General features: G+C 37.8%; 1 protein-coding gene across 1 annotated transcript in view; it reads left to right on the top strand.

Moving 5' to 3' along the window:
* The first annotated feature begins 2,895 nt into the window (after positions 1-2,895).
* FANCL (FA complementation group L) overlaps positions 2,896-18,185 on the top strand; it is a 30,926-nt gene continuing 15,636 nt past the window's right edge. Inside the window, exons 1-6 of the mRNA XM_055815940.1 lie at positions 2,896-3,047; positions 6,152-6,210; positions 7,136-7,196; positions 8,236-8,292; positions 9,972-10,069; positions 15,925-16,021. Of these exons, the coding sequence (XP_055671915.1) occupies positions 2,955-3,047; positions 6,152-6,210; positions 7,136-7,196; positions 8,236-8,292; positions 9,972-10,069; positions 15,925-16,021 (465 nt within the window). The 5' untranslated portion in view covers positions 2,896-2,954. The remainder of the gene's footprint in view (positions 3,048-6,151; positions 6,211-7,135; positions 7,197-8,235; positions 8,293-9,971; positions 10,070-15,924; positions 16,022-18,185) is intronic.

Below are 18,185 nucleotides of genomic sequence, written 5' to 3'. Positions count from 1 at the left end.
ACACAGAAAAGGTCACTTCTTAGGAGCGAGACAAATAAAATGACACTGAGTTATGAAGGAGGACAGCAATAACAGTATTAGCAATTTTGCATGGTTTTAAATTGATTTTCTTACGTTGGAGATATTGATGTTGGAGAACAATGCAGTTATTTTCTTGCCTTTCATTAATACCTTAAAAAAAAAAAAATCAAGCTCTTAAGAAATCTACATTATTTCAATTTTTTTTTTTTTTTTTTAGGTTACCGAGTAGTTTTATGTGATTTCTGTCTTCTGTGAAAGTATTTGCTGTCCGACTGTTTGTGGGATAATTTTACTAACAAAATCCAGCCTGGAAATTGTCACTTTCAAGTGTTTAGTTTGCATAATGGTTGTTTTGTCACCGAAGTCATGATTTTTTTTTTTTTGATTGCTTAACTGGCTAAATATATTTGGATGGACGAATAATTAATAACAAACTCCATTATGATTCTTCTGGTAAACAGTGATTTTAATTAAATTAGTAAAGGTGGCCTGTGGCTGAAAGATCAGGTCAGGACTCCTTTAACTTAAGAAGTACACCTACCAAACCTCTTTCTGGCTTTTATTTTGTTACTTTCCTGTTTTAAAGATACTGAAGTTTGTGTACCAAATCAAAATAACATGATGTTTCAAGTAATTGCATTTTTATACAAAGTTTAAAAGTGTGCAGAATATACAGTGTAAGATAATGATTAACATTCTGTGGGTCACAGTACTGAAATATTGTAGGGTTCTGATGTTACAGTATCATTATTCAGATCCATTACTCCTTCACTGCAGTTGACTAAAGTAACTTGACATTTCTTTTATTGTCAGAGACTTGAGGTAAACATGGCCAAAAGATGACGGAAAAAACCCACCTGTTTTCAGTTGTGCATTTAATGTAATTGAGAGAATCTCTGTAACTGGTGAAGTACAGAGATACTTCACAACTCAATAAGGTAATTTCTAGTGTAATTTCTATTGAGAGAAAATAGGTCAAGAAAAGAAAAGTTTTGATCAAAATGAAATTAATAGATAATATGAAGGACCCAATTTACCATGAAGCATTAGATTAATTGCTCAAGGTGAGCCATGCCGGAAATTGGAATGCACATGAACAGGTTTAGGGGAGCAAACCATGGGCATACAGGTTAAACACAGTAGTATTTAAAACCTGTTTGTGTATATATTTAGAAAATGTTTCTTGAATTGGTAACTGAGTCTTTCATTGTCCAAAGTTCTGTGGAGCAAAAAAGAGTGACGCTACGCTCCCACAAAGAATTGAAATGCCAGAACATGTCTTTCACAGGTACATTGATAATTGTCTAGAAATCATCAGTGACACTTGCAAAGTGTAAAAAAAATATGTTATTCAGCACTGAGGATATATTTTCATTCCTGAAGATCTTACTGTGATGAATTTAAATGGCAAACCTTTGGACTCTTTCACATCTCTAGTCACTCTTGGGGCATTGTACGCCTGATGCTTGGACAAACCATTGGCAGAATTTGGACAGAAGACAGAGGAACTCTGGCAGTATACAGAAAGAACACAGAATGCAACAGACTTCAACATCTAGCTCAAATGAGCGAACAAGGCTTCACATTCATTCCCTCACATAGTAGCTGTATTTCTAGTAGCCACTAGAACAATATAAAACTGCAAAGGGTTAGACCCCGTTAGACTCCTCATGCTATCCTCATGTACAGGTCTCCCAAGCTAAGGGAACAAGATCTAGCTACAGGTGTAAACATTTTTGTTGTTTTCTTTGCTTCTCTTTCAATTCTCTCTTGTCCTGCAGGTATTGAGCTGCTGCAAGCAATCAGAGGCTGTGGTTCTCTGACTGCCATAAAAACTTGCAGCCACTTCCTAGTTTCCTGGCCTGAAGCAGCTGAGGTCCCGCTAATACTGCCTTTTCTACATTTTGCTGAGCCTTCTGTACTCACTTCCATGTGAGAAGCACTGGTTTAAAGATACGAACAATTAAACATGTTGGGAGAAATAACCTCCTCTATAACACGAGGTAAGTAACTAGATAATTTGACAAGATTTAGCTACTTTAGTCATTCATACCATGTCCAACAGTGGAGGGCTTATCAGCTGGCCAGTAAATAGGGCCTTCTACAAATTTCAACAATATATTGCATGCTAATCAGGTCTAATTGTGGGATTGAACACAAATGTAGCCTCAGGGATTCTCAAGATTCAGTCCCAAGTTCTGCAACACACCTCTTAGATGTCCTTAAGTTGTCTACCCCTTTGTAAAACAATGTTTTCTTTCTCAAATGTGTCTATTTAGGCAAAAACTTCCTCTTCTGTGTTTTGCTGAATGCTCAGCCTTAGTGATATGCAAGGTCTTAAGGCCTCCCAAAACACACATAATAAACGCTAAAATTTTAAGTCTCTCTTCTCAGGCTTTCCCAAACATGGTGACTGTCAGGTCCTTGAGACAGCCCACCCAGAAAAACGAGGAAGATGTTTATCCTAACACCTGCCTGAAAGGGAAGCGCTTTTATCACCCTAAACGTGCTATGGAAAGAAACACTATGATTCCTAGAAAAGCAAAGTGTGAATATAGCCAGAAGTAACCTCTTGCCTTGGGTGGCACCGCAGTCTGCTTGGTGCAGCCGGCTGCATATGAAGAAGCTTGCTCGACGATTCTTCGTAGTCAAGAGCGCTTGTTCCTTCAGGACGTGCTAAAGGGTGAGGAAACGCCGGGGCTGGCCCGCGGTGCCGCTCCCGGGAAGCTGTACTCCTCAGAGTTCCAGGAGCGGCTCCCGGCCGCGGGACTCTCCTCACAACTTCCCGCCTCAGCGGCCAACACTTTCCCGCCCTCGCGGCCGCCCCGCGCGCCCCTCCCTTCACCTCAGGCGCGTGCGCCCGGCGCGGGTGGGGGCGGTGCCTCAGCGGATTCGAACGGCGGTGCCGGGCGGGCGGGAAAGAGTGACGCGGAATGGCGGGCTCGGCGGCCTTGCTCCGCCACTGCCCGCTGCTGCTGCCTCAGAACCGGCAGGGGACGGCCTACGAGGGCTTCGTCACCGCGCAGGTATCGGGGTCCCTGCGCCACTTGGCCGGCGGCCGTTACTCCGCGTCACCGTCACGCACGCCCCCACAGCCCGCCGCGCTTACGTGCGGCCCCGGGGCCGGGTCCGTGAGGGGCAGCGCTTCCCGCCTCGCCGCTTACGGGGCTGGCAGCTTCCCGGCCGCGCGCGAGCCGCCGGCTTTGCGAAGCGGGAGGTGGCGGGGGGCGTAGCGGGGCCCGCAGCTGGCGGTGCCGCCCCCGGCCGTGAGGGTACTGGGGGGGGCGCCCGCGGCGCGGGCCCGTGGCTTTGCGTTGCTTGTGCACGCGGAATTGCGCTTCTGTTGGCGGCGCGGGCTTGCTGGTGGCCTGAGGGCTGGATTTGTTCTGCTGGCAAATGTGGGTGGATTTTTTTGTTTTGTTTTGTTGTGGGGTTTTGTTCTTGGTGGTTTTTCTTTTTTTTTTTTTTTTTTGGGGGGGGGGGGGGGGGCGGTGTACACTCCTGTCCTAAGGTACAGGTTGAAGCAAATGACTTAATCGTGGGCGTTTTCCTTTCACGTACTGTATTTGTGAGGTTTCAGCTTAAGTAGCTGCACCGTCTGTCAGAGGATGTGGTGAACTGCTGTGCAGGGAGAAGAGCAGCACCTGACAGGCTGAGAGTGGGTGCTCTTAAGCCAGCTTTGCCATCAGAGGCACTGTGCAGTGATGCTGCAGCCATAGTTCGTTAAAACGTCACATATGCATGTGCACACAGACTACAGGAACAGCTCTCAAGAGGTGTATTTTCCTTTAGAAATAGCGGTGGGATTTTCCTCCTATAAAATTAAGTAAAAGTCAAAAGACACAGGCTGTGTCACACTTGCTTTTTCAAAAAGGTAGTTTTGCAGTCAAAATTCAGAAAGTTTTTTGGGTGACTTTCATATTAAACTTTCACAAGATATTTGCATGTGTATATTTATATTTGCATAACTCTTAATAGCTGCAACTTTTGAAATGCTGTGTGTGTTAGAGCACATCCTGGAGGTAATGGGAACGTTAAGATGTGAGTGTGAGCATCTGTTCTCAGATACGACTTTTTGATTAGAGCTAAGGCCATAATGTAGCTAAGTCTGGGGTTATGCGCTTAAATTTAAGCGTATGATAAACATCAGCTTTGGAGGCATTTGGAAGCAACTGACGTGACAATGGGCTATATTCAGCTCTGGAACAGGTATCTTATTGTCACTTGTGAGCATCACAGACATATACAGGTTGAAAGTAACCTCTGGAGGCCCTCTAGCAGGGTCAGCTGGAGCAGGTTGCTCAGGACCTTGTCCAGTCGGGTTTTGACTATTTCCAAGCACAGAGACACTGTAACCTCTTGGATAGCTTGCTACAGGTTTGACCACCCTCACTGTTACTGAGGTTTTTTCATTGCATTTAGGTGAAATTGCCTGTATTTCAACTTTGCTTCTTGTCCTGTCAGTGTGTGTCACTTTCTTTAGTTCTTTTCCATCAGGTATTTATACACACTGGCAAGATCCCTCATGAGCCTTCTTTTCTCCATGGTAACCAGTCCCAGCTCTCTCAGTCTCTCCTCGTATGAGAGGTACTTCAAGATCTTGGTCAGCTTCATAGCTCCTCACTGGACTAACTCCAGCACTTCCATACCTTTCTTATACTGTGGACCCAGCACTCCAGGTGTGCCTCACCAGTGCTGACCAAATGGGAAGGATCAGCCCCCCTGACCTGTTGGAAATGTTCTGCGGAATCCAGCACATGAGGCAGCTGGCCTCCTTTGCTGCAAGGATGCATTGCTGGCTCAGGGTGAACTTCATGTCCATGAGGACCACTGGATCCTTTTCTGCAGAGCTGCTGTCTAGCTGGTCAGGCACCAGCATGTGCTGGTGCATGGGGTAAAACCTCTCCTGGTGCAAGATTTTGCACTTCTTTAAGTTTGTCAAGTTCCTGTCAGCGCATTTCCTCAGCCTGTTGAGCCACTGAATGGTGGCACAATTGCACAGCCTGTCAACCATTCCTCCGAGTTTTGTATCCTCTGCCAACTTACTGAGTGAGGGTGCATCCTGTCCTGTCATCCAGATCGCTAATGAGGGTCAGATAGTGTTGGCCCCAGGACTGACCGTGGCATGCACCAGTAGTCGGGGACCTCCTGCTGGACTTCATCCTGCTGATCACAACCCTTTCAGCCCAGCAGTTCTGCAAGTTTCCAGCCCACCTCTCTGTCAGCTTATCTAATTCATCCTTCTTCAGTTTGGCTATGAGGATGTTAAGGGAGACAGTATTAAACACTTTTCTGAAATTGAGATAAAGCATCCACTCCTATCAGTCACCTAATCACAGGAGGAAATTGGGTTTTGTTCTGAACTTCCTGCTGAAGTAATCTCAGAATTTGTGGACAGAATTTGAGGTATGCCAAGCTGGAACACAGTCAGGAGTAAAAGTTTTGAGATTAGTTAGCTGCCCTTTTTACTTCAGGGAGGAGTTATACCTTCTTGCAAATCTTCTTTATTTCAGTTTCATTTTGATAGTCCCATAAGAAAGTAGAAGGACCACAATTTGGGACAATTACTGAAAATACAAGTAGGTGGCATTTAGGAACTACCCCATATGGATTGCACTAAAAGGAAAAAAAAAGTGCATTTGTTTTATTTGGGACCATTTCTGTTCACAGTTTCTAAAACATTGCTGAAATGTGTTCTGGATCAGTGCCCAAGTTGCTTTTTAGTGTAATAGTTTTGTGAGTCTGTTTTAACTTCTACTTGAATTAAAGACAGACTTCAATGTACTTCAGTGTGACTTGGATTAAATTCTATTTCTTGGTTTTATCTGGATTTGGATAATGTTTTTTTTCTTATAGAAGGTGTTATTTTTGCTTTATGAAATGTGATGCACTAAGGAGTTTTTACTGAATACTGTACGTTAGAGGTCAAGAATCTTTCAACTTCAGCATTATTTCTACCTGCCACTCATGCTGCTTTTTTTTCCTAAATAAAGAAGTTCTGAAAAATATTCCTGAAAGTTGTAGGACAAACTTTCTTTTTCAGTAGCTGATCTTATGGGGAATATTCCCACAAGTGTAGTATTTTTCTTTGCTGACCTTCCTATTAAATAAATGTTTATTTATTTTCAAGGGTAGAGACTTCCATATCAGGATACTGTTACCAATGGATTTTCAACTGAAAAATGCAAGGTAAGATAGGTTTATGAAAGCAATTTGTGAGTCCATGTGACAGAAGTTTGTTTTGATAAAGGCAATGATGGATATGCATGCGATTTTTTTCTGATATCAGTGTTGGTAATTAATTCTCACTGATTTAAACTTAACCTTGCAAATAAATTGTACAGCATCAGTGTTAATAAATGCTGACAATAAACATTGCCTATATCAAAATATTTTGTTGTTAATTAACTTTGAAACCAGTTTTAGTTAATTGGTTGTATTTATATATAAATCAATGTACTTGGAAAAAGATGATAATTTAAATCAGATTATTTATATGTCAACATTTGGGAAACAGAAAATTCAGTGCGAAGTTGTAAATTTAAGCAATTACGTACTTGATGGTTAGCATAGCTTTTTTTTTTAACTTCATTTTCTCTTTCCTGTTAATTCGTATTAATTTGCATTACCCAACTTTTCTTTAAAAGCTCTGTTCCTATTACTGTGATTGTTTATCATAGTAATATGTGTGGGCGTGGGTGTATTCTGTGTATTCTATACTTCTGCCTAGGCCAGCCTGCTCTGAACTGTGAGATGGTATTCGATAGCTTTATTACATTCTGGTTTGGATACTTAAAACTGCATTATAGGTAACTGACATTTTCAGGATATAATTTTTAAATACTGATATATTTTATGAAGTCGTACTGGCTTGCAAGAATTATGTTGTTGTTTTCAGCAAAGAATGGGCTTTTGTAGGTAAATGCTTCATTTTTAATGGGCTCTGGGATAGTGACATTTGGAAGTTTTAAATAACTGATGTGAAAATCAAAGAAACTTTGAAGTGTTGTTTACTTTTTTTCTGAAGAAAAACTTATATTGCTGTGTAGCAGACTGATCTTCTAAAAATCATGCACTGTGAATTTAAAATTTATACAAAATATTGTTTGTCTAGGATAGAGTGTAGCTGGCATCTTAAGAAAATACTGCATGGATATCAGCATATTTTAAAGCAGGTATACAACTTCTAAAACCATTTCCGTTAAATGTATGCTTACAGTAATTCTGAAAAGCTTATACTCATGCATCTATTCTAAAAGTGTTAAAGAACTCACCTTTCATTGTATAGCTAAGATTTACTTTGAAATGCTTGAGGATTTGAAGGTCAATATAAAGACATGGATAGAATTTTGTAAATAATTCTCTTTAGTCAGGCTTTATTTTTTTGAAGATTGAGGTGGAACAGTTTTTAATAAATGATTGCTGACACATTACTAGAATTTTCTTTTAATCTTTCAATTAGAAACAGATTTTGGTTTTCCTTTTTTAAATTTACTTTTTTGCAAGCTGTTCATAATGCAAGGAAGAGAATGCACATTAATTAGTGCTAGAAGTAGCTCATTCTGTGTTGTCAGCAGTCAAAGAATCAAAGTTAAACCTTCCGATCCAGAAGAAACTTTGGAGCAAGTGTACAACATCCCTGCAGTCATGAAGAATGTTTTGTTTCTAAGGTGGAGTCTTTGCCAGGTGTGCTAGCTGAGACACCATATCTCGGGGACTGTGCACCCCTTTGTAGAGCAAGGGTTGTGACTTGGGAGTAACCAAAAATACAGAGCTGAGGAAATGGAGATGTAAATACGTGCCACATCTGAAGGTAGTCAGGGATCCTTAGTCATGTACAGCATCTAAAAGCAGACTGGTCAGGAGAGTTTCTAAAGAAAAAGTAACCAATTAAGAAATGCTTTTGAGTGATTGATCTCATTGGCAAAGACTAAAGCCTTTGTAAATATCTTCATAAATACATAAAGTGTAAAGTCTTCTTAAACTATATAAATGTGCAGTGTGACATGATGTGACAAAGGTGATGGTTAATTTTCAGTAAAGTTTCCTGTACTCTTGGAGACTTATTCTGTAACTGAAATGTTTAAACATGTGGTATACGCTTGGGGTTCGTTTATCTTACTTGGTTTGGCAATACTAGAAAAAAAGACTGAAATTGTTTACTGCTGAAAGTTATGAGTTGAAGACAACGAACTGATACTGCGTTTCCTCCAGAGGTTGCACAGTTGTCTGGATCTTGTCAGTTTTATGGTGGAGCTGAAAACTATTTTGGTAAGTTACAGAATATATATGTGGAAGATGGAATGTTCATATAGCTTTGGTTTTCACTTTGTTTTTTACAGTTTGCTGTTTGATAGATGGATTTATTTTTTGTTTGAGAATAGGTGATTTCATCTGTGTGATGTTTGTGTAATTGTCTAAATATCCTTTAGGATTTTAAGTGACTGTACTCTTTGGAAATTGGAGTGTTACAGAAAAATTAAAATCCCAGCAAGGGATTTCAGTATAGAGCCATCCCCTTTATGACTATTTTCTTGGAATTCCTGGTATTGTCCAGATGGCTTGCAGTCATACAAAGGATTATACAGTCAGTGGACTGCTGAAAGTGCTTTCACCTGTGTGACAGCTTGATCAGTAAATGCAGAAACCTTTTTTTATAGTTTGGAAATTGCTGTTTGTTCTTTTTTAAAAAACTTTTTCTGATGTGGGATTGAAGAGGAGCAAAGTCTTTAGTTGACGTGAAACTGACAATTTCTTGTCTGTTAGTAAAACAGTTTTTCATGAGCATTCTTGGCGAGGGATACTTGTGTGTAACCTACTTAGAAATCAAACACCGTATTTATTCTTCAAAACAATTAAAAAAGTACCCTCCTGATGTTGCAGTACTGCTCGACACCAGGAATGCCTTTGCTCAGTACTGTTTTAATCCTTGCCAAGCCAGATTACACTAAACCAGTCAAAGGCACTTGGAGTAGGACTGAGTAAGAATGTCTACATGTGGCTATTTTGGAATATGACACAGTAGTTATTCCAGTCTATTTGCCTAGATACGCAAGCACTCAGAAAATGAGAATGCAATGAAAGTATAATTTATTCAAAATAGTAAAATATTGATCCTCAGTGCAGATAGTAAAAGCAACAGAAGAAGCTGCAGGAGAACTAGGCAGAGATCACCGTTATACTGATTTTATTAATTATATTTATTATTTCATTTAGTTAAAAATACTTTAAATTATTAATAATTTTATTGTAAATGTAACTTATTTAATTATTTGTCCTGTAAGCATAATTTTGACTTAAATACACTTTTAAAGAACCAGTAGCATAACACAAATGTGGGATGTATGGTTTGGTTTTGTTTCTCTCTGTATTGTGGCATCAATCTTTTTGATAAAAATTTGTTTTTGAGGCATTACAACGTACTTGATGACTGCCTGTGCCAAAACTTACTCTCTGGGATCCTATGATGTTAAAACTGAGAAACTGATTTTTATTTTTATTTTTATTTTTTTATTGCTATATAAAGTTGTATATAGCTACTTAAAAATAATATGGGCGATTTCATATATGTCTTTTGTGGCTGTGGAGCCCAGGAGACAGCTGTGGGCTTAATAGAACCTTCTTTTCAAATGTTCTTTCTATCAAGATGCTTGACTTCAAATTTATTAGCTGAAAAACATGCACATTTGATATTTGCATCTGAAGACTATGTTGTCAACATCTGTGGTTTTTTTTTTAATTGCAGATGTTTTCATTACTAGTTTCTGAAGTAATTTAGCAAACAGCTTCTTTGTCTGCTTTAACTGGAGGCTATAACAAAACAAATGCAGTGTACAGTTAATTTTACATAAGCTTAATATTTTTGAATGAATTGCAAAAATCACATGACTAAATAGATGCAAAAATATTGAAATCTTTCTTAATGATGTTTTTAATGTTCTTTTAAACAGGAAATTGCTTTAAAGAACACGCAAGACCTGCATCTACCACGGCCGCCAGAATACTACTCCTGTCTTGTCAGACATCTAGAAATGCTGGGTTGGAATAAGTATGTTTATTTTATTTCTTAACAGACATTACCTTCAGAATATCTGTTCTTTTTTATTTGTGAGTTGAACATAGCGAATGTTCTGTGAATTTACCCTGTTCAGAAACTGATTTTGGTTTAAAAACTCTACTGCTTTTTCCTTATAAAAAACCCAACAAACCTGCATCAACTGAAGGTATATTTTCAGTCTCAAATAACTGAGCTGAAGGGTGAGATGCTACTACTGAGAAATCAATTCTTTGACCTATAAACTGCTGGATAGTAAACATATTTAATACAGCTTTTTATAGTTCTCAGTTTTCTTCCTTCTTTTCCCTACTTCATACAGCTTTTTTTGACTATTCCTGTATTCTGTGGTTGATCATAGTGTACCTTTATGCTTTCATGAAAACAGTTCATACATTAGTTTTTAGAACTATAATAATTATTTTTAAAGAACAGTTCTATCTTACTCTCCATAGCACAAGGATCTCCTTAGACAAAGGAATAACACAGTCCACGAAAAGGTAGATCTTTGGATTTGGAAAGCTGTAAATCCAAAATTTCAAAACAGCCAGCTCTTTGCAACGCCTGCAGAAACTTACGTGTATTTTTTGTGACCCAAGTGGGCTCAAATAGAGATGAGGGCTGTTGAAAAGCATTCCTTAGTCTCCAAAACCTGCAAGCACAGCATGTTTGGGAGAGCAGGGGGGTATTTCCAAGTGGGAAAAATACTGGTTACTGCACAAGGAGAGTATAAGCTTGTCTCACCTGAGGATGGGGGCTGAGTGCACCCAAGAACATGGTTTCATGTATATCCTGTGCTATAAATTGAGTATCTGTGGAACAAGAAGTGACGGTTCAGGTGGTCTTCTGGGGGAAAGAGAACTAGAAGTGAATCTTTACACCCCAACTAAAATGGGTGGTTTAATAACATGGGAAAGAATGGCATGTTAGGAAAGGATACTCAACTTTGAGGAAAGAAATGTACCCATTGCTGCCTCTCGGTACCTTCTTGTTAGAGTTTTGAACGAGTGCAAACGGATTGTTATTCATAGTCCCGTACACTCTCAGATGAGCTCACAGAACAAATTTAATTTCACCCTCCTAATGAGGAAAACAAGGTTGTTCTCATACCTCCTATAGAAACCTGAAGGAACAGAGAGTTGTGATCAAGTGTGCAAGGTCCATGTAGAAATTTTTCAGGAACCTGTAAAGCTTCCTGTTTTGCAGACTTACTTGAAAGGCTTTAATTGCCATCACGTGTGCCACCACTGTCAAGTTTTCTGATACGGGGTCTTTTACTCCTCCAGCAGAGAGCCTGGAATGGGCTGATTTCTATCCTTTCTGCTAGAACCTTCAGGAGATCTCTGTGGGGTTGAAGAAGGTAGTTGTTTTTGTGTAGGGAGGAATTAAGGAAATGTGTTTGAAGGCTGTCTTTAATAATTCACAATCTCACGGTACCTTCTTTCAAGGGGTTAAGACGAAAGGTTTTATAGGATGCTGAAGAGTTCTGAATAAGAAGCTACGTTTTAGTTTAAAAAAAAAAAAAGTTAAAAAAATGTCTGTTGGTGGTTTTCAACAAGGCAAATCTGTTTTTACCTTAGTCTTGGATGGTAACTTAACTTTAGCGAGTGTTTATTTTGGTAAATGAAATAAAGAAGCCTTGGGTTTAAAACCAGTTTTGAGTTCTCACCTGATTTGTATGTCAATAAATAACGCGATTAATATTAAGTAGGAATTAGCTTTGAAGGCCCACTTTTATTTAAAGATGTAAAACATCCTTGTTAAATCAACTGAAGTTTTTTCAGTGATTTCCATTATTAAGTATGTAGTTGTGTCAGCTGATGACAGACTCTAGTCAAATTTCTCAGACTTAAGTCTGAGAATATTAGTTAAAATTTCTGAAACACATGGGAAATAAGCTTTGAATCATGGTTGCTCTCCAAAAATGGAAAAAAACCCCAACAACAAAAGCAAAAACCTTCAAAAAGCCCATACCAACAAAACTGACACAGACATACAATAAATATATTCTAAAGATATAAATCTTTAAATTGTACTATATTTATAATTTGATATATAAATATAGTATGTAGCTGAATTTAATAAAAACACACTTTAAGAATGCAATTTAGCAGCTTATCTCAGAACTGATAGTTCTTCTGACTTGATATGCATACAAAACATCCAGTGGTTTTATTAAAAAGCACATCAGTGTTTTATCAGGGAGCGTGCTTCTAGAGCAGAATTTGACCTGGTTTCTAGGCAAAGATGGTCTTCATATAGACATACGACATATGCTGTGCTCTTGCCCAGTGTAGTCATGTAGTTCAGTAAACATGCACCTCTAGAGTGACATACGTTACAGATAAGGTATATATTTGGTAGAGGTTTTTTGGTTGGCAAAGTCAATCGTTAATCAAAGGGCTAGGCTGTACATAGGGGATCATATCTGGTTTACTGTGAGTTGGACGGAGAATAACCTACAGTGGCAATTCGAAGTACATTAGTAAGTTACACCTCTAATTTTAGTGTGTTTTTAACAATATAATGAACTACTAAGAAGGCCTCTTCACATAGACTGTTTTTGAGTTGGAGGTGATGCATATTTGTATGTTAGTTATAAACATCCTGGTATAGTCTTTCAGCACTAAACTATGTATTTAGTACTAGTAGTAAGGATCAATAACTTGAAAAGCCTCCAGCTGTACTTACCAGTATTTTTTTAGAAAAGAACTGCCTGTTGTGGACCCTAGATTTACTTTTTCCTAGTGGGTTTTGGTCATGCTGGAAGCTGACTGCATCCAAATCCAACTGAAGAACTGAGGGGTATTTTGTTTGAAAGAGAATCAAAGCAATAGGCTGTGGTTCCTTTACCTCTGAAGTAAGTTAAGCAGCTCTCAGGTATGGCACAAATCTAGTGTGTTCTCATGGCTTTTATCTAAGGAATATGTGAAGTTTCTTAGAAGCAAACTGCAGACGTTATCTGCAATGATCTTGTACCTCTCCTAAAGCACTGAAAGTACAAACAGTAATGAGGATTGCAAATGGTCAGGCTGCTGCGATTAGATATAATCACTTTCTCCATGATACAGAAGACTTGATTCTTTGACCTAATTTACGTGTGGGAGAGGGTGCATATGCTTTCATATTCAAATACTTGTACACAGAAGTCGCAGTTCAACAAGTTAAAAATTGTACTGAATTTCCAACACAGTGCTGTACTAATGGCTGAGCAGTTCAAAGGAGGATACTTCCTTCATTTTAAGAACATGGAACCAGCTCAAATCTAATCAGCTGAGGTGGGAGATAGTACATGTATAGTATTAAGCTATAGGAAAGGCTCTTCTAATATTATCTCATAATCTGACGAGTTGATTCAATTGCAGTGTCTTGGGAATGTAAATTATTGACTATAAAACATTTGTAGGGCTCTTACCAGCCTCATGTGGATTCATAAAGGTTGGTAGTATCTCTGAAGTCCGTGGTGTGTCATGATCTCTCAAGTCTCAATGCGTTTCTGCTTGATACTTGCAAAGTTTTTCATAGAAAGCATCTTCTCTTGCCTTCTCCATTTCCAAGGGAATCCTGCCTTGTCATGTGCTCTCAATCATTTGTGTGTTATGCTGAATTACGGTACTTCAGAGGTTTAACTGAAGCTTTCCATCTTGATGGTCATTCCATTTTTTTCTGTGTGATAAGATGTTGGATCCTACAGAGGAATAAAGGTTTATATAACTGAAATACCACCTATGAAAACAATTCCTTATTTGATTATACAGGTTTATGAAGAAGCTCATGCAACTTTTACAGTATTGTCCAACTTTCTTCAGTCCTGTGGAACTGACTGTTCCATCTCTTCTTATCCAAAGAAAGATAAGAGTGATGTTAAGAACTGGTAGCCATGAAGCTACTGAGTTCCTTTGTTCTATCCTAAATGAAAAATTGGATCCTCCCTCATTCCTGGAGGCAGCTTACTGTTTTTACATTCTGTAGAGAAGAGGGAAGGCTAGCTGTGAATTTTCATTCTGGGCATTCTTCAGCCCTGTATGCCCCTTGTCTGAGGAATTCCTTATTCCTTGGTGTTCTGTTTGTGAAAAAGCTTGAAAGGGAAGAGAACATTTTACTAGAAAACCTCTCAAGTATGCATTTTTTAATACTTCAAAGGTATTGTGTTGCCTAGCTTGAATACTTGTTGAAGTCAAAATTAAATAAAAGTCATAAGAATCTCCAGGTTGGTCTGGATTGTAGTGGTGTTTTGTAGCAGTTGATGATCTACGGTTTTTTATAGTTTTTTTTCTGTTGTCTCCAAGCTCAGTGCAAATTGCATTTTAAACTGCTTTGGAAAGATGTTGTAAAGATTCTAAAACTAAAAATGTTTAAAATTGAGTAACAGACGGAACTTGAAAATTATTTAATCATGTATCCCTCTATGTAATTAAGCAGGTAATTATTATTAGTAGTTTTTCCAAATGCTTATTTTTTTAAAAAAAAAGTTTGTCCAATTTATGCTGTCAATAATACTGAGTGTGAAGGTTCTTTACAAATATGATGGGATATAATTGTATCGTCACTATATTTTTAATATAATGGTGTGCATATACTTACATTTTAAATATATAAATGGGCATGCGCATGTGTATATGTTTATTTTAGAGGCTATCGGGTTGTTAAATGAATTGTAAAAGGACTTGACCCTTAATGATTTCAGAAATAAATTTTAAGATATGTACATCTATTGCTATCTAAGAAATAAAAACAATATTTTAATCTTGTTCCCTACCATCCAATATAGTGTAAAGAACTGCAAAAATGTTAGCATTTAAACTGAAATAACCTGTACACCTTTCTGGCACCTCAAGACTGAAGTTGAAAGATAACCATTTTTCCTAGCGTGCTGGCTTGAGAGTGGCTGGGCTGATATGCAATGCTTTAAAAAAAATAGAATTGTTATTTTGGACAGCAAGCAGATGCCTTCTTTGAATTCTGATAGGTCTTTCCATCAGCCTAGGTGATAAGTTGTACAATGATCTTGGACTGCTTTTTATTTTTGCACAAGAATGACATTGTAAAAATGCCAAAATTTTCTCATACCCAGCTTACTGGTAAATATATGGAGAAGTCTGAACTTTTTTGGCAGTTGTTGAAGCTACTCAGCAGAACATATTTCTATAGAACAATGTATTTTACAATTGTATTCATCTTCATTGTTGTGGGAAGCACAAATCAGTGACATCTTAAGCAAAGAGTCAGTGATTATGTCAGAAGTATTAAAACTTATTTGCATTTAGTATGTACTTGTTACTTGCTTGGGTGCGTGTATGCTGTGTAAAAATGTCATGAAACAAAGGCAAATCATCATAAATAACTCATTTTGTACTAGTTTGGGTACTATTTTCTGCAGAAAATCAATTTCAGAATATGAACCAATATCCACTGAATTTTCCATGATATTAGTATTGATAATAAAAGAGAACTTCATTGAAGAGAAAAGCAAATCAAGAGCATAAAAGTCTCATACAGTAAGAAACTGCAGAAATGGATCAAAGATTTGACAGGAAGTTTAATGTGTACATAAGTAGAGGCTGACAGGAACATGCTGTGTGTGTCAAAGGTTCCAGTGATGGAAAACTGAAACACAGTGCTCACTGACCACAGCGTGAGCCTTGACACACATTGTAAATAACCCAAAGATATATGACTGCGTTAAGCAGTAGACTGGTGTATTAACAGCAGTAAATCTAGAACAGCAGAAATGGTTGGCATATAGGACTTTCTCTGATTAATATTTGTAACAGACTAATAAGAGTATTGCAGATGTTTCAAACTGTACTTCTTACAATGCTGTTAAAAGTTTTCTCTTCCTCTTCCAGAGTCGTGTATGTGGATACTGGGCTTGCCACAATCAAGCTAAAAGCTGAAGATTCTTGTGGGCGACAGCATCTCATCACTCTGAAGTTAAATGCAAAGGTGAATTAATGTGGGAGAAAATACCTTAAGGCTTCCTTGAAATAAATGGATTTTTCTTAATTCATAAAGATTTTAGAGAGTTGGTTTGTTTGTTGGTATGTCTGTTCTGCAAGATAATTGTGGGGTTGTTTTTTTGAGATACGTTTTTTAAGTTAAAGTTTGAAACCTATATATTTAAAATTAATATTGCATTATGGCTATCTGTAAGAATCTTTTCATACAATACTGCATCACATGAAAAACACTTTATGATATTGCAGTTATTTTACTAGATTACAAACAAAGCCATCTGGGAGATGTTTCATTTATTATTGCTCTCGCCAGTGACTATGCATATAACAAGAATTAGAGGATGTTGAGTTACTTCTTTAACAAGTCTTACTGTTAAAGTTATAGATAGAAAGATTTATGAAAGACTGACTACAGAAGTGAGTTCCTTATGTTAAAAAAAAATTCTTTTTAGTCTAAATAATTGGGTGGTTTTGACAGTGCTTGCAAAGCGAATCCATGGCATGTGCAGAAGGAGAAAAATTATAATTCTGCCTCATACTTAGAACTGAACTCGAATGGTGGTATTTCTTCATAGAATTTCTCATTTCAAGGCATAAATCTCTTGAGAAACTATGAAATGTCCAGGCTGTGTGGTGACAATTGTATGGTAATAGCTGTTGTTTTCAGAAAATCAGTCTAGTGGGGAAAAGTGGATCTGAAGGTGTCTAAATGTTGTTTGGGACTATCCTTGGTCCAGGCTCTGGAATAATAATCTTTAAGAGATGAGGAGTCGGCACGGTGTTGTAAGAATAAGTTTCACCTTTACAGACATCGTACATTCCTGTAAATACTGGGAGTTTTTAGTTTTACATCAGACAAACTGATTTTACCTTAGGTGCCAAAAAAGAGCTTGTGGAAAAAGTGCTGTTTGGGAATTGAGGTTGCTACAGTAGATTTTAAAAAAGAATAATGCTATCCTACATGCACAGAGTAATGAATGCATAATTAATTTGCTAGTCAGTCCATTACTAAATACATCGATGGAAAAAATTGTTTATAAGGAGGCTGCTATCCTGTACTTAGCATGACACTGAAAATTAAGTGCAGCCTCTTGCCCCTAAGTATTTTTTTCTGGATTTTCATGGTGACTGAAGTATTGTAACTATTTGGAAGTATAAAAGTGCAGAAAAAAAAATATTAAGTGCAATATCCATTTTTACCAAGCAGCTGCCATGGTCAAACCCTATTACACTTATGCATTGGCTGTTTCTGGTTAGGCCTTAACTTTTCATTGTTCTAAAAGGGGAATCGAGCTTATTGGGTTTGGTTCTTTTTAAAACTAGTGTATTTTCTTTATAAAATATCTGAAGGTGAGACTCCTAATAGCAGAAGAAAGCACTGTCTAACAAGTAAAGATATAGCGTAATAAACGGACTAGATTATCCAACTTGTCTGTTGTAACAAGTAATCATCAATTTTATTTTTTTTCCCAAGTGATTTTAATGATGAAGGATCAATTGCTTGTCCTTTTTAAACCATGTGTGCATTTATACTTGCCACAAGAAAAAAATTATATGTGAAACATTGTTTTAGTGACATGTGGATTTGATTTTTCTTCATATGTATGTATCTAATACATTTGAAAAGACTTTGCTGAAGTATTTTTTGAAGGCATTTCTTTTGATAACCTGCTTTAATAAAAGTTTACCTTTGTTATGCTGTTTCTGTGATTAAGGTTAGTATGTGAGCTAAACCTCCTCCCCAACATACTGCTGGCTCTTACCTGTATTCTAGCGGATGGCTTTGTTCAGCCTTGTCCTCATGAATGCGCTACATAAGGCTGCCAAAAATGTTTTTGGGAAGAAACTCTTCAACAATTTATTTGGGAAATTCTTTTTCATGAGATTATCATGTGTATTCAGATAATCCCCTAAATGTTCCTCTGCTATCATTCTTAAAGTTTTTTGAGTGTATTTTGAGGACTTTTCCTTAACGCTGTCAATGTTGTCGAATGTTTCTGCTTGTTATCCTTGTCTTAATGTGCTTTGTGTTAGGAACTGTCCTCTCAAAACACTGGGTGTCTCTAAACGGCATTTGTGAAGTGTCTAGGAAACTTGGGGTGATCAATTTAAACCTGGAAGAACTGAAACTAGTTAAGGCATAGTTAGGTTTG

This window comes from Falco peregrinus, chromosome 11 (genome assembly GCF_023634155.1).
Source record: "Falco peregrinus isolate bFalPer1 chromosome 11, bFalPer1.pri, whole genome shotgun sequence".
Lineage (NCBI taxonomy): Eukaryota > Metazoa > Chordata > Aves > Falconiformes > Falconidae > Falco > Falco peregrinus.
Note: the sequence above shows the minus strand (reverse complement) of the source record. Positions and strands in the feature narration are given on the sequence as shown.